The following is a 24,660-nucleotide window of genomic DNA, read 5'->3' as shown; positions in this document are numbered from 1 at the left end:
GCAGCCAATATTGTCACACCAGAAGCGATTTGCAGTATGTTCTCAAGTTGCTTCTGACATGATTTTAAAAAAAATCTATGTGGATTTTCATGGCCAAGCCAGGATTTGAAACATGGTCTCCAGAGTCACAATCCAACATTCAAATCATTATATTATACTGGCTCTCCATTTTTTCTGCACTCCCGCACACATCACTATTCCATTGAAAGAGACATATTTCTAAAATTGTGGCTCAGGTCTTAGATACAGACTTATGGAATAAGATTCCTCTGGGCAGATCTTCAATATAGGGGTTTGTTTTTCAGATCAGAACTCGAACTTTAGACACAAATATTTCTACAATCTCCCCCCCCCCTTTCATTTTTGCCACCAATATAGGAAAGGGGGGGGGGGGAGACCTTTCGGTGTCCCTGTTCAAAGTCAGAAGCTCTTGCTGACCTAATACAAAATCTAGTAAATTCCAGCGTACCTTCTGATGACCCCGCATCAATATTAACCATTGCATGTCATGACAGAATGTGGAAACTTCCAGGAATTAAAAAAGAAGTTTCAGTTATGAAATAAACATCTTGCCTCCTAATCATTATTTAAGATAGACTTTCTATAGCTGCTCAATTATATTCCCATAAAGCATAACTAGACCTAGCAGCACTAGTTATGTCAAATATTTTCTTATCCAAGAGGCATAATAAGTGCCAACAGCTGCAGTTTAATTCTACTTTCCTTCTGCCAGCTGATGATTAACCTCATGTGAGAATAGACTAATCTTTTTAAAAGATACAGAATAACTCAGATTCCATGCCTACTAAGGCTATGATCCTAACTCTCCTTATTTGGAAGAAAGTCCCACTGAAAATAAAGGGAAACAGAATATCTACCATGATGTTAAGTCAGCAAAGCAATGGTATTTTCTTCGCTCAAACACCACTTAAGTAATTATCCTGAATCAAATTTTGCTGTACATAGCAACATTGTGGCATTTCCATCATTTGCAAGTCACAAGGTATATGAACAGCTTATATAAAATAACATTTGCTAAAGAACAGAGCATTCCCAAAAAAGTGGTTTAAACAACACCGTTTATCCTGTTTTTTTCCTTTCTGTTATTAAGTTTATGCCCATAGTTATTCTGCTTCGTTCCCAAATACCAACAGGTACATATTGAGTCTTCCATCAATTTCACTTCAACTTTTGATTCTTCAGCAATCATTCATTTTCATGTTGAGAGTCAGATTGACTAATATATGTATCTTCTCTAAGAAGGCAATGATTAAAAACCCTTTGCTGAACAGTCAATTTACCTGTAGGGTAGAATCGGAAAATGGGGCTCTATATGTTTGCCTGTGTGGGTGAGGCTATCTCAGGAAAAAAAGAATCAGCAGTCCAAATTTCAGAGGAGATAAGAATGGGAAAACAAAAATTACATTGCTAGAATTAGCTAAATGCTGGGTTGCATAGAGTAAATGTGGCTCCCTGCTTTACCTGGTCACTTGTAAATAAACTTTTTTGTAATAAAGACATCAATTGTTGGTTTAATTTATTGATGTTAGGTTTAATTTGATGTTAGGTTTTAATTGTCGTTTTCATATGTGGGGTTTTTCTGGGATTCTATGTTGGTATTTGTCAGTTATTGTGAAGGCATTAAAAGTTTGCCATTGTATGTTGGAATCCGTCCTGAGTCCCTTTGGGGAGATAGGGTAGAATAGAAATGAAGCGTTATTATTATTATTGTTATTATTATTATATTATTATTTTATTATGTCACAGCAAATAAGATAGATATGCTGGATTTCGTATCACAAAATCATAAGTTGAACACTTCCCAAGTGTCTAGGACTGTGTGATGTATTTTCGGATGATGTGCGCAGATCCCAGTAGGGTGGCCTTTTACTGTTATTATTATTTATTGGCTTCCAGTTCTATTTCACTGAGACTCCTATGATCTCTGAACAGCAGAGGAATTAAGTAGCAAGATCAAGATAAGATCAACAACACAAGAAGATGGGTTTTTTTTTTCTTCAAAAAATAATAAAATAGCAAGTACTTTACTGGCTAAAACACAGAAATGATGCATACTAATGTTCATTTTTATTATGATTTTTTTTTGTTACACAGATTTGCACAGAGAAAAGTCTGCAATCGGGTCTCAAATGAATTATTAACAAACTCTGTTTGGGTTTCCCATATAATATATTAAAATGCAATATGACCACTGCAGAAAAAGAAAAATTCTCTTTCAGTAAAAGCTAACAAGCACATTTCTATCCACGCAAGATATAATTGACAAGAATTCCAACATGAAAACAGAAGAGGTTTGTTGGTGGTGGTGGTGGTGATGGTGTCATGTGCTTTCAGGTTGTTTCCAACATACAGCAAAGCTAACTCGTCACACCGTTTTCCTGGCAAGATTTGTTCAAAGGGGGTTTGCCTTTGTCTTTCTCTGAGGCTGACAAGAACATGACTTGCCTAAAGTCACCCAGTAGGTTCCCATGGCTGGTTTCCATAACTGTAGTCTGAGATCAAGTTATATTGATTCCCTTAGGTAAAGAGAACTGGTCTAGGATACACACCTAAACTATATGTGCTACAAAAACCATTTTAACCACTCGTGGAACACTGCATGTCAAATCAACATTATCTCTGTTTTCTTATCCCTCCTAATTTGATGTTATCTGCTAATTTGATAAGCATGCAATGTTCTATCATTCAAGTCATTCATAAAGGTTTTCAACACAAGGCCTAGGAGATACTTCTTTCCAGGACAAAGAGAAACCGGTGGTGAGCATTCTCTGTGTGTGGTTTGTCAATCAATAACTAATGCAGTTTTAAAAAGTGCTGTCTAAACCATAGTTCCTGCCAGCTCCTGCCAACCTAGCAGTTCGAAAACATGCAAATGTGAGTAGATTAATAGGCAGGAAGGTAATGGCGCTCCATGCAGTCATGCCGGCCACATGACCTGGAGATGTCTATGGACAACGGCGGCTCTTCGGCTTAGAAATGGAGATGAGCATCAAGCCCCAGAGTCGATCACGACTGGACTTAACATCAGGGGAAACCTTTACCTTTTACCTACAGCTGGGTACAAGCCTAAATTCTTTGACAAGCGCTTAGATTTTGATCATCTGGTCTTCATGGACCTATTGCTTATTTTCAGGTTCAGCACTTGTTTGTGAGTACTTTTATATCTTTCTGATCTTATTTTAGTACCTAAAAGAAAACGGACACACTATGGAGCTAGTTATAATTTAGTAACAAAAAATCTTGTGGCACTTCAAAGACTTAAGTTTTATTTGGCATAAGCTTTTGTGGACTGCAGCCACTCTCATCACAAATGAACAGATGTGACTAAAACTTGTTAGTCCTTAATGTGCTACAATACTGTTATCATTTTTTCTGCAGACTAGAATAGATTTTTTATATACACAATCAAAAGTGTGAACAAAGAAATAAGACCCACAACATCTGTGATGTGCCACACACATGCAAGATTATTTTTCCCCAACTTTTTCCTTCTCTCTCTCTCATCATTGTAGGTGCCAAAATTATGGTTTTTATCTTATCCCCTTTGACATGCTGCTTATTCCACCATGCGAGGGGAAGATATAAATACATGCATGTTTTTTTAAAAGATCAATCTTGAGACATGCTGCACCATGCAACATAAAACTAATTCAAAACCTATATAACAAGGTATTTATTTTCCTAGAACTCTATAGGTAGTCATATCTGTTCTAGACAGATTTTGTATCTCTAGGAGTGGCATGATAATGCTCCATTCTGTTTTCTTAATTCAAAAGCAAACTAGCTGTACTCAGTTTGACTGGTCTGCCAAGCTGACTGCAAATAATTCATGCTTTATAAAACCCTGTAAGAATTGAAACATTTGGGGCACTCTCAGAAATGTGCTAACACTGTCAACTATATATTTAATTCCCCTTTCCAGGCAAACTAGAACAGCATATGTTTAAAAGGATTCTTCATAAATATGCTCATTCTCATTAATTAATTTTCTAAAGGGAGTAGTATGGCACATGAAAGCAGAAATCCCAACGGTATGTCTATTTCTCCTAAGCGTTTAGTCTTTCCTAGTCTCATTTATCTTTATGAAACCTTATTGAAAAGCTAGGCTAAGAGACATGCGATCATCCAGACAGTTTAATGCCTGAGCCTGGATTATATGGGCCATCTGAGGTGCTTTAGCAGACATAAATTAGTATGTATGAAACATCAAGATCAATAAATGTTAATGATTAGCTTTAGAAGGTGATGATAGCAAAGTGGTTAATGGGATGGGGACACTCCAAAAAATAAAACAGTAAGAAAATGGGATAACTGTTAGGGACTCTCATGTGTATTCAACAGATAAGAGATGAGAGTTACTATGTGTATATCTGTTTCTGTCCTGGTTCATATAAGCAGCCAGACGTGAATTGGATGAATGAGTGAAGGGAGTACAATGTTCCCTCACTACTTTGCGGTTCACTTTTCACGGATTTGCTATTTCGCGGTTTTTCAATAAACTATTATAAATCATAAAAAATTACAATTTACAACCTAAGGAAGGGAGGAAGGAGAAGCCAAAGGGAGAGAAAAGGGGCCCAAGCAGCAACAGGAGGAGGAGTCAATTTATCAACACACGATTGGTTGATAAAGACTTAAAATCGTGTATAACTACTAAAATAATGTATAAATATTAAAATAAATATAGTGTCCCTATTTTCACTTATTTTCACTTATTGCGGGTGGTCCTGGAACCTAACCCCAGCAATAAGTGAGGGAGCACTGTACTGTACTGCACTGTGGCACAGTAGGGTTCACTCCTGCTTTAAAGACACAGAAGTGAGCCGCTAATTATTAAAGCAGAGGTGGGTAAACCTGGGACAAATTTAAGTATAGGGAACAACTATTTTTAAAAAGAAAAATATTACCATTTCTACTATTTTTTTCAGGAAGGGGGCATGGGAGTGTTGGAAGGACTCACAAGATTTTTGTTGAAGAAGGTCGAGTAAAGAAGATCTAAGGCAGGGATTCAAGCAAGAGGAGATGGAATAGTGGGAGTAATTGGAGGGACAGATATGAGTGCTGCTGGAGGCTGGGCAGTGAGGAAGTTAAGCAGGACCTACAGTGAAAGGGAAGGAAAGATGGTGTAGGTTGATGTGAGATCCTCTAAATAAGCAGGCGATTATTTATGTCAAAATGCGGCAATTGATGGTAGCCATTTCAAGTACCAAGGATCTCTCAACTTTTGCAGAAGGGGTTTTCAGAAGCATGGGCAGGAAAACATTTGTATTTTGTGGGCCACACTTTGCCCATTTTTGAATTAAATAATATTTTACTCATACATTCAATCTAAGCTACTGTATGCTTGTGTGGGTGTGTATTCAAATCACCTGGCAATTTATTACAATCTATTGGATTTAATAGTTTTCCTTAAGAAAGGTGGTTCCATCAGTTTCTTCTTCTAAATTACAGCTACTGTACTAATCAATTGACAATAAAATGTTTGTGCCATAGAGAAATTTTCCTTTGTACTTTCTCAATATTTTGAATGCTTTTAAATCAACAATTTTGTTGATCAATTCTAAATAATTTATATAGCTTTTAATAACAAAGAAAAGTGAAGCGCTATATTTGGTCTGGTGCAAATGCATAAAAAGGTTATTACAAATTAAGTTCAAGTCTTTCATTTTATAAAACACAAGAAATGAAAGCAATTAGCATTTTTTAAAAGTATATTGTATTTAATTAATATTTGTTTTTAATCAAATTGTATAATCTTGTTAACTTTTTATTCTTGGGATGAAGTGTTTTGTACATTGAAGCAAATGAATCTGGCATCGACCTCATTGCTCACTTTGTAAGATATATGCAAATCTTACATTCAGCAACACTATGTCCCTGAGAAACCGAAGGCATGAACAGACTGGGGTTTGGGGTGGCTTTTTAAAAACTGGTACCAGAGATAAACAATGTCCTCAATGGATAACAACAATTTAAAGCTCTTTGTAGCCATAGTGAAATCAACACCAGAATAAATTACTCATAACAAAGATTCAACAGCAGGTAGTAATTAATCAGTCATGGTAAAGCAGGGCTGGAGAAAGCAGTTTCCATCTCTTTGGTGCTGTATTGATTGCTTTCAGGAGCATAACCCTGGGAAATTCAATGCTTCTCCATCAAAAAGGCAGAAACAAAGAGAGAAAAAGAGAATCTGCTCTGATGTAGTTCCATATATAGGTCTCCTACAAAAATCCATACTAGCAAAGAACTATACCAAGCAATTTATATCTCTATGCTAGCCTTTTTCTTCAAGGATTCAAGCAAATAAAACAGAAAACTAATTAATATTCAAAGATCCACAAAGGTTGTAATTACATTCTGTATAATGAAACTGATATCAAACAATACAATAAACTCTTTTTAGCTCAATTTGGTTACCATCCCACAAATCTTCTTCCTCTAGAAACATACACATTTTAAAGTAGTTCTTTCTTGAGTGAAGACAAAATGTGAATTTCTCAAGCACTAAAAGAAACCGCTTCATATTTCTTGCCACAAGCAAGTGTATGATATTGATATTTTCAGACAAGTTTCAACCTTCATGCACAGCTGGGTGAATCACCACATTTCAATTTTTAAGAAAAAGCACCACATTTGCTGGTAAGTGTTTAAGATGATAAACTGTTGTTCAGATTTCAAAACCCACTTAGCAGAAAAGACAGCATGGAGTGCAGATTAACTAAAGAAAATAAAATTCTCCTCTATGTGGGCTGCACCATAATTTTTTCTTCAAAATCTTTGACTTTGTTTTGCTGGTGCTTTATGTATTCTAAAGGGGGTCCCCCAACCCAAGTATCCAAGAGTACTGCTGGGATAAATGCAAACTTTCAAATCCACATTTTAGAAAGCTTACATTTCTTTAGTGTTGACATTACACCAAACAGGTATTTTAATCTGTGAAACAGTATTACAACAGCACTTTTCAGAAATTATTGATAAATCATATAATGAGACGTTTTCTATTGGGCCATCAAAAAACACAACTCCCGCAACTAGGACAATAATGAGTGCAAAGAAAATAAAACTGTTTAAGAAGCATACTTTGAGGGCATTAGGAAAGGCACAATTCAAGTTAACCTGGACAATGTTATTTGTCCAACATCAAATTTGTCAACAAGAATACTTCTGAACACTACCTTCAGCTCCACACTACACCAGTTTGAAGACTAGGGAAGTAAATGTCTGCATGCATGTACACATACAAACAGTTATAATCTGAAAGCTGAAAACAGGAGTCAACTGAATTTTTAAAAACTGTATGTCAAGAAAGCTAGAATATGAACTGCAGGTGGAAAGAAGGTAGATTTGCACCTGCTATTAAAGCTCTTGATGATTGTAATTAGTTGGCTAGCAAGGATTTCAGACTCCTAATTAGAAGAATAGCAGAAAATGACAATAGCTTTCAGAAAAATATATTGTTGGCTATATCTTTTGCCTCAGATTATTTGGCAAATTTTGCCATCTAAAACTCCACCCAAGTGAAATCTGACTGGTTCCGATACATGGCAGCCCCCTGCACCCACAGTTTTTGCATCCATTGATTCAGCAAACCACGGCTCAAAAATATTTGAGGGCGGGGGACCCCTCCAGCACTCATTTGAGTTGCTTGCCATTTAATAAAAGTGTCACAATTTTATTAGACTATTGCACATAATGCAATGTGAGCATTCAAAGATTTTATTATCCACAGGGCATCCTGGAATCAAACCCCAGAGGATCCCAAGGGTCTAACTGTTCTTCATCTGAACAGCTCAGGATAATGCAACCAAAGCCTCTAGACTGGGTGCTGAGTGAAATGCCGCCTTGCTTCTTAACTGCAAAAACAACTACATAAAAACTTTGTACGTTTTGTTTTAGCAGACAAATCTTTGTAGATAAAACAGAAGCGCTGATTCATGGTGCCAACTCCTGTTATGCATTTGTTAAACTGTTTCAAATATGGATTTTAATGTAAAAGATGTTCTCTGTCAAAGGAAATTCAGCAACACAGAAACACACACAAGGGCACACAGAAAACCACACAGAGAAATCTCATGTGTCAAGATTTTAAAAAGATTTTCACAAACTCATTCTTTCTCTGTGGTGTTCGTTCAAGGCAAACAGTTATCTTCACGTTTTCAAAATACGCCTGTGCCAAGATGCTGTAAAATTAATTAACCAATTTAACTGATACATTTTAACCAATTTAAACTGCATCAGTTAAGAGCAAGGTCATTAATTAAACTACACTCTTTAGAATAGAACAACAGACCCACAAAAGATCAGCTGCAATGGTCATTTCTTAATTCTTGTCTTGAAATGCGAGAAATCTTTTTAATTTAGAAAAATAAAAAAGATTTCCATTTCAAATGATTTATAGAAAGGCCATGTCTATGTTCACAACAGGCCATGAATGTCTAAGAAACCATGTAAAAGTTTTATCTCCCTCCAGATTATTAATTCATTAAAGGACTTGTGCTGAGAGTGGTTAAAGAAACCCTAAATGAATGCTGAAATCTTTTCTGCATTTTAGTTTTCTTGATCCATTTCAGCAAGGTATGACATAAGTTTTCAAGAACAGTACTCTAGGTGCTTTGGCATTATCTTATACAAATGTTCTGTTTGCCATAAGACAATTGATTATCTATGCATTTTAGGTGACATTGTTATAGGGAAGTCATATGTACAACATCATTAATTCAAATATTTGGCATTTTTTTGCTTTATATAAAGTACACAAAACATTTTTGCCCAATGATAATACATTTTAAAAATCCACGTGTATGGTTAATTTACAGTGATATTAAACTAAGACTGGATCCACACTGCCATATAATGCCATTTCAGAAAGCAGATCAACTACATTGAACTGGATTATATGAGTCTACACTGCTATCTAATGCAGATCAGATGCAACACTGGCCCCTTGCTCTACAGTTATGAGACTGGAAGGAAGATACAAATCCTTCTGGAGCACAATGATCCCTTCCCATATCAAAAGAAGTTGTCTATGCAGAAATGTAAAATGTTCCAAAATCCAAAACTGTCCACATTGGTGGCTGAGAATGAGACATCTTTACTTTCTGAAGGTTAAATCTTCACAAATGTTGTTTCATGCTCAAAATTATTAAAATATTGTATATAAAATGATTTTCAGGCTATAGGTATAATTAAGAAACACAAATGAATTTTGTGTTTAGACTTGGGTCCCATCTCCAAAATATCTTATTTTGTATAAGCAAGTGGTTCCCAAACTAATTTGGCCTAACGACCCCTTTCCAGAAAAAAATATTACTCAGCGCCCCCGGAAAATTATTTTTTAAATTTTTTTAATAGCAATTAAACAGAAAGAAATATGTATTGATGCATATGGCAAATGCACCTGTGGCCATCACCGCCCCCCTGGATCACTGCAACGCCCACCAGGAGGTGGTAGCACCCACTTTGGGAATCACTGGTATGGTAGAGTCTCACTTATCCAACATAAACAGGCCGGCAGAACGTTGGATAAGCAAATATGTTGGATAATAAGGAGAGATTGAGAAAAAGCCTATTAAACATCAAAATAGGTTATGATTTTACAAATTAAGCACCAAAACATCATGTTATACAACAAATTTGAGAGAAAAATTAGTTCAATACACAGTAATGCTATGTAGTAATTACTGTATTTACGAATTTAGCACCAAAATATCACGATGTATTGAAAACATTGACTACAAAATGAATTGGATAATCCAGAACGTTGGATAAACGAGTGTTGGATAAGTGAGATAAGCAAACATTTTTTTTAATCCACAGCATTTTGAATAGGAGAAACTCAGCTTGTACTACATAGTGTAACAGTAGCACAAGACTTAGCAGTTAAATCTTATCAGTGCCAAGTCTTCAATGGTTAAGAACAGAGTTTCTCAAACTGTGCTCCTCCAGATGTTTTGAACTTCAGCTCCCACAATTCCTAACAACTGGCTTGGATTTCTGGAAGCTGAGGTCCAAAACACCTGAAGGAGCACAGTTTGAGAAACACGGGTTTAGAAAGATCACTGCTTGGACTTTAATATGGGTAACATTGGTCACCAGCATAATACTAAAGCGGGGTTAAGGCCGCAGGGGGTAAGATTCACCGCAGGGATATAACACAGGTCTTTTTAATCAATGCCTTTGGCACAACTAGAAGCAGTGTGACATTTGGGTTATAAATAAATAAATTTATTTATTTAATAAATTATAAATAAATAAATAAATTTGCAGCAGGCTGGGGGAGGGTGTCACTATAATCCTCTCTGTAGGCAATGGATTGTGGTTTTTGAATCAATCCTTGCTGACCTCCAGCTGAGGCATTTTATATGAATGCCAGCAAAACACTCAGCACTTAGTTGTGGGTCTTTTTTTTTTCTTTTTTTTTTGCACTGCACTACTAAAGGCAGTGGCACTGAAACAACAAAGCTGGTCTGTACAGATTTTTCAGTTCACAGTAGTCACTGTTTCTGTATTTAAACTGTGTGTTTAAATAGAGACACACAAAATTAAGAGGAAAAATATGAATGAATGAGATGATGGATGGATATTAAACTTCCACCAATTCTAGCAATAAATATTTGTTCATACGTCCAACAGCTTTTCCCTCTTTCACTGTGAGCCAAATTCTACTGCAGTGTTTCCGGTGTGAATGCTGCAGTTATCACCCCCAGACAGGTGCTAAATACAGTACTCAACTTGAATTCATCGTCTTCACTGCTTATCTTTCAATACGTTGAACACTCACACAAGAAGCAGACTTTAAAAAGTTACACAGCAGTGCAGAGATTCAAAGCAGAAATCAAGCCAAAAAACACCTTGCCAAGAGAGAAAGGTGCTATTCCTCCCGTCCTGTCACTTACCAATTCTAAAACTTGGATCACCGCCACCCAAAAAACCAAAACACATCACCAAAATGGAATCTAACAAGGTAGCATAAATTTGTAGCAATTCAATTGACTCATGCTATACAAGAGGTCAGACAACAATTTTAAGAAGGTATGCATCATTCTTGCCGTGTTATTCCTAGGCTTGTTCACAGTGCAGCAATAGTGTTAGCAAATTTAAACCATACCTCACATAAACTGCTGCTGTGCGTTGCAGTCGGGCAACCCAGACTATGATAAATTCCTGTTCTATTGGTCTTACTCATGGCTATGGAGAATGTCTCTCTGTTGACTTAGAAGAATATCAAAAAGCCTTGAAGGATCCAATCAAAGGTCTACCTCAGGCATCCTCAAACTGCAGCCCTCCAGCTCTTTGGGCCTCTAACTCCCAGAAGCCCTAGTCAGCTTATTCAATGATCAGGAATTCTGGGAGTTGGAGGCCCAAACAGGTGGAGGGCCACAGTTTGAAGATGCCTGTAGTACAGCATACCATTCCCAGCAGCCAACCCACAACCTATGGGAACCCACAAACAGACCATGAATACAACAGTCTTCTGTCAGACGTGTTCTTTAACAACTAATCTATAGAGATGTACTGCCTCTCATGCTGGAGGTAGAACAGAATCATAACAACTAATAGTCATTGATAAGCCTTATTTTCAAAGTGAATATAGTTTATGACTTATGGCAGCCCTATGATGAAGCTATCATGAGGTTTCCTTAGCTCTGTCTGCCTCTGAGGGCCTTTCCAGACAGGCCCTATATCCCAGGATCTGATCTCAGGTTTTCTGTTTATCCCAGATTATCTGGCAGTGTGGATTCATATGATCCAGTTTAAAGCAGAAAACCTGGGATCAGATCCTTGGATAACCTGAGATATAGGATCTGTCTGGAAGGGCCTTGAGGCTGAGTGTGTGAGACTTGTCCAAGGTCACCAATTGGGTTTCCATGGCTGAGTAGGAAGTTGAACCTTAGTCCTCAGAATCGTAGTTCAATGCTCAAACCACGCACTATTAAAAATCACTGTGCAAAAGGATTTCCCATTCTTCTATTCTTTTAATACCATGTTACTGAAAATGTTTCCAATCTTGAAACTTCCATGGAAAAATTAGGAAGCTGATGTGACACAGAAGAAAGCCTTCCTGGTTGTGGCAGTAACTTACAGGATCCCCAATTTTTGAAGGGATAGATGAAGCCAGCAGTAATTCCTTTCCAGTGCCAGGTCAAAACATTGCTTTTTATTTAAATATTTGTCTCACAATTTAAAGTATGCATAAAGCTTTAACATACTTAATCTTTTGAAGCAATTGCAATGTATTTAATTGGTTTAATATGCTTTTATCTTATTCAAATTACTTATTGATCTTTATATTGAATTACTTACATTGCTTATATTGTTTTATTGGTTTGCCCCTCCAACTTCTAATTTAATAAATAACAACTGGCATCCTATTGGTTAAGTCTAACCAGAGTAGACCTACTCACTCAATTGCTAAATGGTGAATTAACATATAAGTAAACTTTATTAACTGCATAGAGCAACAGGACTTGGGTTTGATCGGTGATGACTCATGTCAGAGTATGACAGTTTTCCAAGCGTAGTGTCTTGGCGGTGGTCCGTAGATGGCTGTGGAGACCTATTCTTCCACAATGAGGACACTGATTTCCAAGTAGAAGGCGGTCCTGGTCAGGGTTGGCTTGACATGCCTTCCTCTTGACACATTTCTCCTTTTCACTCTTCATTCGTGCCTCTTTGAATTCCACAGCACTGTTGCTCACAGCTGACCTCCAGTTAGCACGATCAAGGGCCAGGGCTTCCTAGTTCTCAGTGTCTATGCCACGGTTTTTAAGATTGGCTTTAAGCCCATCTTTAAATCTCTTTTCCTGACCACCAACATTCAGTTTTCCATTCTTTAGTTGGGAGTATAGTAACTGCTTTGGGAGGCAGTGATCGGGCTTTCAGACAACGTGGCCAGTCCAGCGAAGTTGATGGTGGAGGATCATTGCTTCAAAGCTGATGGTCTTTGCTTCTTCCAACATGCTAACATTTGTCCACCTATCTTCCCAAGAGATTTGCAGGATTTTTCAGAGGCAACACTGATGGAATTGTTCCAGGAGTTGAGTGTGACGTCTCTAGACAGTCCACATTTTGTAGGCAGGTAGCAGAGTTGGAAGGACAATCTATATATATAAAAGAGTGATGGCATCACGGCAATTCACAAAACAACAAAAGTACAGGCCCCCCAACCTCAAAATTTGACAACACAACCCATCATCCACGCCTCAAGGTTGATACAACAAAAAGAAAAGAAAAATAAAGTCCTAATTAGAGGGAGAGCAATAATTTTTTTTATCCAGTTGCTGCCAGTTTAGAGGGCTAATCTCTGCCCACTTGGTTGTCTAGCAACCAAGGGACAGCCAGGTTTCAGTTAGGGGACAGGCAGATTTAGGCCTCACTTAGGCTTCTTCCACAGATTATCTAATTTGCACTGGATTATATGGCAGTGTAGACTCAAGGCCCTTCCACACAGCTATATAACCCATTTATAATCTTATATTATCTGCTTTGCACTGGATTATCTTGACTCCACACTACCATATAATCCACTTCAGTGTGCATTTTATACAGCTGTGAAGAAGGAGCCTCATATAATCCAGTTCTGAGCAGATAATATAAGATTAGAAATATACAGTAGAGTCTCACTTATCCAACGTAAACAGGCCGGCAGGATAAGTGAATATGTTGGATAATAAGAAGGGATTCAGGAAAAGCCAATTAAACATCAAATTAGGTAATCGTTATACAAATTAAGCACCAAAACATCATATTATACAACAAATTTGACAGAAAAAGTAGTTCCATGCGCAGTAATGCTATGTAGCATTTACAGTAGAGTCTCACTTATTCAACACTCGCTTATCCAACGTTCTGGATTATCCAATGCATTTTTGTAGTCAATGCTTTCAATATATCGTGATATTTTGGTGCTAAATTCATAAATATAGTAATTACTATATACCGTGTTTCCCCGAAAATAAGACAGTGTCTTATATTAATTTTTGCTCCCAAAGATGCACTAGGTCTTGTTTTCAGGGGATGTCTTATTTTTCCATGAAGAAAAATTCACATTTATTGTTGAACAAAAAAATGAACATTTATTATATACTGTACAGTAGTTGTCATCACAAGCCAGCATAACCAGACAAATTGTGAATCCTATCAAGAATTTCTTGTTACTACCAATATTTCCATGTACAACACTCTATGGTACGTACATTTCCCGATCCTGCATGCTCTGGTGTTCTGTTTGGCAGGCATGCTTCCAAACAAAAACTTTGCTAGGTCTTACTTTCAGGGGAGGCCTTATATTTAGCAATTCAGCAAAACCTCTACTAGGTCTTATTTTCTGGGGATGTCTTATTTTAGGGGAAACAGGGTAGCATTACTGTGTACTGAACTACTTTTTCTGACAAATTTGTTGTCTAACATGATGTTTTGGTGCTTAATTTGTAAAATCATAACTTAATTTGATGTTTAATAGGGTTATCCTTAATTCCTCATTATCCAACATATTCGCTTATCCAACGTTCTGCCGGCCCGTTTATGTTGGATAAGTGAGACTCTACTGTACTGTATTTACAAATTTACCACTAAAATATCACAATGAATTTAAAACACTGACTACAAAAACATTGATTATGAAAGGGCAGACTGCGTTGGATAATCCAGAACATTGAATAAGCGAATGTTGGATAAGTGAGATTCTTCTTTAGTATGAAATAATTACTGGGATAGAATAATGCAGAACAATATAATCTCTAAAACCAGGACAGTAAATAAACAGGGGGATTCCACACAGGAAACAATCAGGGCCAGCTAACACCTCCCAACAAAGTATTCCCATCATCAAAGTCTGGCAAATCCTGTTTTCTCAGGGCCACAGACAATAGAAGCACATAAAATATCGCAAACAACACCACTCTGAAAACAAGGGAATTCCAAACAGGAAAGAATCAGGGCCAGCTAACACCTCCCGACAAAGTATTCCCATCATCAAAGTCTGGAAAATCCTCTGTTTTCTCAGGGCCACAGACAGTAGAAGCACATAAAATATCGCAAACAACACCACTCTGAAAACAAGGGAATTCCAGACAGGAAACAATCAGGGCCAGCTAACACCTCCCAACAAAAAATTCACTCAGGGAGGAAACAGCCAGGCTTTAAAGCTGCAAGGCCATTACATCCTAATCATTTTTCCTAATTGCAGCATTCATACTTGCCTCCAACAAACAAAAAAAACCAGTCAGAAATATTGTATATTCACAACCTTTAGGAAATAATATCCCCTGATGGCGCAGCATGTTAAAGCGCTGAGCTGCTGAACTTCTGGACCGAAAGGCCACAGGTTTGAATTGGGGGAGTGGAGAGAGCCCCCACTGTTAGCCCCAGCTTCTGCCAACCCAGAAGTTCGAAAACATGCAAATGTGAGTGCATCAATAGGTACTGCTCCGGCGGGAAGGTAACGCCGCTCCATGTAGTCATCCCACATGACCTTGGAGGAGTCTACGGACAACGCCGGCTCTTCGGCTTAGAAATGGAGATGAGCACCAACCTGCAGAGTAAGACACGACTGGACTTAATGTCAGGGGAAAACCTTTACCCTTGACCTTAACTACCACCAATTCCTCAATACTTTATTTCCCATACCACCATATTTCGCCACAGCAACGCGTGGCCGGGCACAGCTAGTAGCTTTATAAACAAGCATTTCAGTCTCCCTACAGATGTCCCGATCCTCAAATACTCTCTGCTTCATTGAGAAAAATGCTGCACTCACAGAGCTCAGACGATGCCGTCTTTCAATGTCAATGCTGACTTTTGTGGAGAGGTGGCTGCCAAGGTAGCAGAATTGGTTTTGTTTTATTTTTCTTGGAAGACGCATGTGTTTTTTTATGTGTGGAGGTCAGTGCACAGTCCATAAACACACAGTTTTTACAGAATGAAGGTCCCATCCAGTGGCATGGTTAACACGACGATGGTGACTTTTAATCTGTTGCAGCCTCCTTCCGGCTTCACAGCCGTTGCAACATCTACCATGTTGTCATCCATCTGCTCCACTGTTGGGGTCTGTTGGGTGTCATCTTGGACTCCCCAAGTTTCCAGTTCCCAATGAGTAGCTAGATTAGGATTAGAATGAGGGATTCCTTTCTTTATTCCTATGCATGTCTTCCTAGAAGGGGCTTTCTGTCTCTACCTCTCTCTTCCTGGTAGCTACCAGCTCCTCCCCCATTTGAAGATATAAAAATATAACTTTGAGGTATGAGGTAACTTCCTCTCTATTGCCATTTTGTTTGTGCCTAGGCTTTGACCACATGGTCAGCCTTCATTTTCCTTCTCTTCTGCCTTTTGTCTCCTCCTATGAGGAAGCATCTTGCCATTCTCCAGGCAAGATGTAGTAGCATGCATACATTCTTTGATATTTTACCTTTTCCCTTCCTTAGAATATGAGATTTAGAAAGTTAGCTCCAAGAACTTTCCTATCCAAAATGTATTTTTTTTTTTACTTCAATAAATACTTTTGAACTTATATTTTGGCTCTGTAATCTTGTGCCATCCTAAGAAACAGAAGCTTATCCAGCTCACCACATGTAGGTTTCTGCTGGTTGTGAAGTGTGCTTCTGGCATTCTGCTATATTTTTGGTGGAATCACCCCAAGAGAGGTTTATTTTGAGTCTAACTGCTCAATAGATTCCCAACAGGTTATTCTTGGTTTGTATCCTCCCTTGCGGCCCCTCCTGGGAGTACATGACTTCCAACGGTTACTCCCGCAGGTTCATTGGAACAAGCAAGCCCCCTCACCACGATAAGGTGACAATCCATCGAGGGGATTTGGGTTTATTTGTTTGTTGACCATCTTACTGCAAAACATGATTGACTAAATAATAATTGTTACTTTAATCAAAGAACTACTTCTCTCTGCTTCCCATATTCTCTTTTTACTTGGTCATTAAATATTTATCTGTTATCTTAATAGGCAATGCAAACTTCCTTAACGAATTTGGAGAAAGGAATAGGTTCCTCATTAAAAGTCTGAACCTTTTTATAAACATGAGAGATTAAAAGAAGTATGTGTCTTTATTCCCTCCTTCCACTGTTTCATGTCTGAGTGGTTAAAGCAGAAATTAGTAAGTGCAATATGTGCTCTGTCTGCAAACGAGATCAGAATTAAGATGGACAGTTTTGATAAAGTGCAGCAATTTTATCTTAGTATTATTCTAAAATTTTATATGGTACAACATTAATCAACTTTTGGTTATTGCCTTTTAAGGAATATTGATGGTTTTAATTATAGAAGTTTTAATTATTATATGTTCAAGTGCTTTATTGCAAATTTCCAATTTTGTACATACGTATTTACCAATATGAAGTCAGCTGGATTTGTCAAAGTTACAAAAGCAGTAAAAATATCAGAATGCAAATACTCAACAGTAGGGGAGAAATTCCCAAAGAGGATAATTGATATCACTATATTATTTCTGCTTTCATTTCAGACGTTATTATCTGAATTCTTTCCTCTTTTTCCAATTTTGTTTTGCAGCTTTGAACAGCAACATTCTTTCGAAATGCTTCATCCATGAAACTTTGTTCAGTGAACCTGGTGCATGTCCAAATCCTCTGGGAATGCACAACTTTATCTGAAGACACCAAAAGCTATTACTTCAGAATCTTCTCATGTTGCTGTATATATCCTAAATCTAAGAGGTTCTCATTCTTTGCTTGATGTTTTCACATAAACCTATTAAGTACTGTTTTCCTAAAGCCATGTGGCACAGGATAGTTAGCTGCTTTTGACCTATAAGGCTCTGATCACATTTTGTCCAAAGCCTATTCTATCTCACAGGCAATATTACAGAGTTCCCAACACAACATAACTCCTTGTTAAGAAACATCTTGATCCTTTCTGCTTGGAAGATCATGAACCTCAAAGCTCAGTTCATGTATCTCAAAACTCATGCTGACAACTTAACCAAAAGTAGGCCTATATAACTGAAATAGCTGCATAGTCTCACTTTCCCTCCATGCTCATAGGTAGGACCAGGAGATATCTGTTCCAGAGAATGTGCAAAAGATGTTATCCCACTGAAATGCTATTAACCTTATCTGGCCTCCCAACCGCCCCCACCGCCCCCATTTTGTTACATGTTTTTAAATAAGAAAATGTACTTTATATATAACAAATAATGTATTAAAATAATGACAAATAATAAAAAAGAATGTAAACAAATAAACTTGCTTGGTTCCACCCAGCCACTTTGGCAAGGGAGCACATTTGAGGCAACTGTGTAACAGCAAGGCAAAATCATTCCGATGTAATAATGAACAAAGAAAGATCAACTTTGTGTCCCAAGACCCACTTAGGTAAATTGTTTAGATTCTCTGGGGCCGTTCAAGTTAGGATTAGCCATTAAATTTAGGGCAGTTCATTTTTCGTTTAAACTAGCAAGGAAATGGTGCAGTCTCTCTGTGTTTTTAATTACTGAAATATTTTTATATCATCCTATAACTGATATCTTAAATCAATGTTAAGAAAGTTAAACAAATTGAACCAAACTCAAAGCCAACATAATACCCACAGTTCAATGAACTTAAATCAATAAACTTTAAATACTTAACTGTTGGATTATGGTTGTATGTATATATGAAATATATATGAATGAATATATATTTCATATATGTGTGTGTGTGTGTGTGTGTGTGTGTGTGTATTTCATATATACATACATTCCATTTACATTTTATATACATACAACCATAATCCAACATTAACCTCATAAATGTTCCTGCTACATGGTTTTAACTACACACAGGAGGAAGAGAGAGGCAGACGGGGAGAGGGAGAGCAGCCCTGCTGCCACGAGAGGGAGGCGGATGGAGAGAGAGGGAGAGCAACCCAGCCACCACCGCCATGAGGGCGCAACACAGTGGATAGAGAGGGAGAGCAGCCTCACTGCGGGAAGAGTGCATGAAAGGTATGAGGATAGAGGGGGCAGGTAGGCCACCTAAGCTGCCATGAGAGGGGTGGAGTGGAGACTGGGGGGCAGAGGAACACAGACGAAGAGGACAGAGGCGGTGCTGCACTTTCTTGCATCCTCTGGGCTGCTCGTACGTTAAAATGACACTCTGAAGTTAAAACAAAACTCAGGCTGAGAGACAGCTCGTAAATCAAAAAGTGTTGCACTACAGCCCTGAAACACCTTTCCCCCACAAACCATACTCTGTCCAGGTTATCCAGTAAGTAAAAGTTTATTTAGAGAAGAGTATATATATATAAAAATAAGCAAATTCAAAAAAGAGAATTAAAGTTCAAAAGGTTATTTCCAAGAAAGCATACAGTCTCCAGAGTCAATCCACAAAGATCCATAAATAATCCAAGGCAGGCAATTTATGTCACATATGAACTAGAAACAAGAACAAACTTAGAAGCTTGAATACATGAATTCCAAGAAAATAGGACCCAAAAACGGATAACTGTTCACCTGAATACAATGTTGCTCTCACAAAGGATTGATCTACCAGGAACCACTCTAAAAGGCCTCAATTTCTCTCATAACATCATTTCTCACGCACCTGCTTTTCTTCTCCCTATCTCTAATTCTCTGGGAAAAGCGAGTGTCGTTGTTGCATGCCTTGTCTCTGCAATTCCGAGTGCCTTGATCTAGACAAACATTGATCTCCCACATTTCTCTCAGCCTGCACCTTCTGGCAGGTTCTCATGAGAACGGATATCGCTTTCTCCAGTCTCGTGGGAACTGCCAGGAGATTCCAAAACAATTCTCTCTAGGCCACTTCTATCCTCCCCTGGGCTCCCAACATTCCCTTCCTCATCTTCTGAGCACTCAGAATCTGACCAGGCTACAACAAAGAGTATGTATGTTGGGATGCTTGTAAGTTGAGGTTCCACTGTAGTGCTTTCATTAGAGAAGATCTATCATACAGATTTTTTTAGCAAATACTACAGATGACTATTTATTTAGGTGGGCATATATATGGACAGATTTGCACATCCTAATATTTAATGTTGTTTTCTATGCTTCTAGTTTGAACTGCTGTTAACATGGTGTAGTTTTTCAAATGCTAACATATTCACAGTGTTTCTTGGCTTGTGTTTTGTTTTTGTTTTTGTAAACCACCTTGAGAATAAAATTTTAAAAACTCAGTGCACTGGCATATTTACTGAAAATGCTTGGCTGTGATCCTAAACACACTTGCCTGAAAATAATGTACTTACTCCAAACCAAATGTATTTAGAATTAGGGTGCTGAGTAATGTCAAAAATGGCCCTAAACATTTCTTGGAATGCTTCCACTTTTGGAAGCCAACAATCTCTGCAGTAGCAACCAGTTACTTCCATCCACCTGGAAAGAAAGTACCAGTCCTTTATCATGGTTAATATCTCACTAGATCTTTTTATTCATCAGCTTAGAGCAAATAATTAGAAACTGGGTAGGGGAACAAGGGAGAACAACTTCTTTATGGAATCATAATTTCAGAAACAATGACTTATATTAATATCAGCAGCAGAATAACAGACACAAAACAAGTTATCCCTATGTTAAGATATGAATTAAAATGTAGCCTTTGGACCAAAACTAGAAAAAAATGAGTAAGGTTTTCTTCAAACAAATCAGGCATGAACCACTTTTAATGGATGGGAATGACAGGCTGGTCTCGCTAAACTACTGTGAACTGTATCCAATACCTTTTGCTGCTAAAATTTCTTAAAATAATGGGGGGGGGGACTGCATTGGCATTCTGACATAAGGCATATAGGTAGCATTCATTTTACTTTACAGCCAAATAGTACTATTGAAATAATGGTTCCACTAAAAATAGCAAGGCACAATTGCTTAGGTACCTTGTTCAAAGATCAAAACGTACCCTTTCTTTATGTACAGCAAACCAAGAAACTAGAAAAATAGACAGTAAGGCATATTCTGTTGACATGTCCATCCCTGGAATGACTGCAAAATGCCCCATTCTAAGCTGCAGTCTGCATCCATAGACTCTTGCATCCATGAATTCAACTCAGCACAGCTCAAAAAAATTAAGAAAAAAATTAACTCCAGCACACACTTGAATTGTTTACCATTTGATATGGGGAATGCCCCATTGTATATGATGGGACTTGAGCATCAAGGATTTTGGTATTCTTGGGGGGGGGGGGGAGGTTGAAACCAATCGCACCATAAGCCCACTGTATTTTTTATAATAAGGTATGTTTATGAAGCTGTGAAATTCATATTTTAATTTGATTCCCATCTCTGTCAGAGATACTCATTGGCATGAGATACTTTGGGGCTGGAGAACCATCTGTCAGGCTCTTCTCTTTGCACTTTGCTTAATGTTATCTTACTTTTGCTGTTATTGTTGTTCTCGAGGATTATAATCTTCAATACTGGTTGCATTTTAGGATACTTCTTTATTCTTTTAGCTGGGTTGTTAGCTGCTTTGAATATAATCCATAGAGACACAGGACTTCAATAAATAGAATGAAATGAATGGTAAAGAATTAAATATAATGATGCAGTTTAGTTGGAAACTGCAGCCCTCATCCTGTGGAAGTAATTCCTAGGTATGGTGTATTATCTTGCACTGACAGATGACAAAAGCAGAGCCAACAACTTGGTGATTGTTCAGAACAAATGTGCAAGAAACATAAAGGAAAGTTATTATTAAACTAGACAGTACACTCTTAGATGCTGTGTAAAAAGCTCAGCAAAGCTTAAATTACATGTTTATTTGTTATTTCTGACTGTTTTATTGTAACATTGATCATACACAAACTGGCATGTTATACAAATAAAAAGTATTTGCAAATAAAGAGACAAGACACAGGAAGGAATTTTTTTTGCAGATAAAACACCCCATTGTAATGTGAATAACACACAATGCAGGAGATAAAAAAATAAATAATTAAAATCAGTGCACAAAACATTCAGAACACCTATGACAGTTGAATATATGTGTTCCATGATGCTAATATTCCACAGTGGCTAAATGAAAAATCTGCCTGGAAGCTCTTCTGAGTTAAGTCCAGCTGAAATAAAATGGAAGATTTATTTCAATACAACTGGCAGAAGAGAGCTACTCAGTGAATCTCCCCTAACTATCAGCTCTGAAGTCTTCATTTCAGCCATAGCCTGTGAACTCACAAGGTAGCCCTTAAGGGAGGTCACTCTTTTCATCATGCTACTCTATCCTGTCCCCACTGCATTGCCATTAAATGGATGACATCATTTTTAAGCCTGCAATTGGCCTGAAAGGCATTTGCCACATTATTTCACAACTGCAAATGTAATGATGCCTTAGCATTTTTAAATACAAAATTGTATACCTTTCAGTGAAAAAATAATACTTTGAGAATATCTCAATTCCCTTAGAAAGATGCTCCACCTAAAATTATTTCAGGTTTTTTTAATTGTGCCAGAAGTGACTTGAGAACAATACTGCAAGTCGTTCTGGTGTGAGAAAATTGGCCATCTACAGAGATGGTACCCAGAGGACGCCCGATGTGTTACCATCCTGTGGGAGGCTTCTCTCATGTCCCGCAAGCTAGAGCTGACAGACAGGAGCCCACTCCATCTTGCGGATTTGAACCAACAACCTTCAAGTCAGCAACTCAACCTTCAGGACAACAGTCCAGCCAGCACAAAGGTTTAACTTATTGCGCCACCACGGCTCCTTCAGGTTGACAGCAAAATTCGCACTACACTACAATGTAAATATATTTGCATCTTTTTACTTGAAGAGTATAAGAACAAAGCACAACTGCATACCTGGCTCTCTAATTACAGAATATATTCACATTTACACATAAAAGTGACTTGGAAATTTAGTGCTCATGGGAGCAAATAATTGATTCTTTGACATGATTTACCAAGTGGGTAGCTTATAAAGAACATGAAGTACTAAAAGGAAAATCATTGTTAATACATTATTTCTCAGTCTTTCTAAGTGTCATAAAAAGTGCAGAAAATAAATGCTGTAAAGAGCAGACAAGATTACCACAAAAGAACAACATAGACCTCACAAGCATCATACTATCATACATTTCTTGAGTAAAAAAAGTTATTACAACTTGCAGGGTTTTGAAAGACTGTTGTCATAAAAAGGCTTTTCTTCAAAAAAGGAAAAATAATTTCTGAGATGTAAAGTTTGGCACATGCCCTGCTGGCAGAAAATGGGGCTGATTACACAGACACACAAGCTTTCATTCTGGGTAACTTCCTCTAGAACAGCAGGAGCGCCTGCAGAATCACATATGGGCAGCTAACTAGTAGCCTTTTCTATTTTTTTAAAATCCCATGTCATTCAGCCCCATCTTCACTCCTCTTCCACATATAATAATATTACATACTGAGGCAATGCATCAGAAAATTACAATTTTGGAAGCGATGCAATGACTGTCGAATTGATGAAATGCCACGACTTGTGGGGTTAAAGCGAGAGGCTGTGCCAGCATGAGGATTCATATTGTCAAGCCACCTTTGTCAAATGCAGCCACACAATGTCATCCAAAGCTCAAAATTCTTCAACACGGACAGGCTACCCAGCTCTATGATCCTATATGAGATTCGTTCCCTACCTCCTTTTGCTCTGCCTGAATTATTTTCCTTTTAGTCCTCCATCTTCACTATCCAGCCCTCCCAGATTTCTGCTTCTATTCTGTCTGTGTATGCTCCATTAGACAACCTTCAACAATTACATCCTAAATGAATCACATTATAAAGGGCCCACCATCCCACTACTTTCATGCCTGCATCCCTTTTTTCTTCTGCTAGCACGTAGTCCAGTTTTCCATAGGGTCTGTATGATGTTTTGATTTCCCATTTTTTTTCTGCACAGTACCTGGTACCTTGATATCAGTAGGTGATGAAGTCAGGAATATTCCATGATATCACAGAAATACGGTTAATACCTAGGCCAGGGATCAAAAGCAAGAGAACGCCTCTTTTTGGAACTGTATGTACAAGTCTCTAGAGCACATGTAAACTCACTCTCAGCTAAAACAGCACCTGCTATTTATGATGTTAGAACAAGATCCAGACTCTCCCAAAGCATTCCTAAGAGGGAACAGAACTACTCGTGTTTCTGTTCTGCAAAATTCTAACAGGCAGCAAAGAATGGATCTATTCTGTCTCAGTCAAATGTCCCTGAGTGGAACACAGAAATTAAAATGGCTCACTACAAAGATACACAAGGAGACCTACTTGACTTTTTAATGCCAAGTTTGAGGCATATAAAGTGCAGCCACCCTTCGTTGTCATTGCATAATATGAGGCCATCTTTCCATCACTTTTAACTAGTCTAGGCCACAGTCTACAAGGCCATCTTTCCATCACTTTTAACTAGTCTTGTGCATTTCGGGTGAATCGCTACCCTTTTCTACTTGTCGGATACTGGAAGCCCCCCCCCCAATCCATTTTCCAAAAAACTGGCGCACTGCCAAATGGGTGTTTTTGTTCAGCATCTGAAAAAAATGTTTTTTTCAGCCCGTTGGCAGCAATAGGGAACTTATGAGGCTCCCCTTGCCCCTGGGAGCCTTTCATTTCTTCCCTTCAAAGCAGCCTCAACAACAGGGTTAAGAAAGCACCCTATCCAACCCATTATTGGGGGGGGGGACTTCCCACAGACTCCCCTTCCGTATCTTTCATT

At 37.9% G+C, this 24,660-nt stretch overlaps 1 protein-coding gene across 8 annotated transcripts in view; it reads right to left on the bottom strand.

Annotated features, from left to right (window-relative positions):
- Window positions 1-24,660, bottom strand: part of rap1gds1 (Rap1 GTPase-GDP dissociation stimulator 1) — a 128,608-nt gene that overhangs the window by 77,675 nt on the left and 26,273 nt on the right. Inside the window, exon 1 of one of the 8 annotated variants that reach the window (XM_062982265.1) lies at window positions 15,272-15,320. The exons of the other annotated variants lie outside the window; for them this stretch is intronic. Within the exon in view, the coding sequence (XP_062838335.1) occupies window positions 15,272-15,305 (34 nt within the window). The 5' untranslated portion in view covers window positions 15,306-15,320. Of the gene's footprint in view, window positions 1-15,271; window positions 15,321-24,660 lie in introns of those variants that run through there. 8 annotated transcript variants of the gene reach the window in all.

This window comes from Anolis carolinensis, chromosome 5, assembly GCF_035594765.1.
Source record: "Anolis carolinensis isolate JA03-04 chromosome 5, rAnoCar3.1.pri, whole genome shotgun sequence".
Lineage (NCBI taxonomy): Eukaryota > Metazoa > Chordata > Lepidosauria > Squamata > Dactyloidae > Anolis > Anolis carolinensis.
Note: the sequence above shows the minus strand (reverse complement) of the source record. Positions and strands in the feature narration are given on the sequence as shown.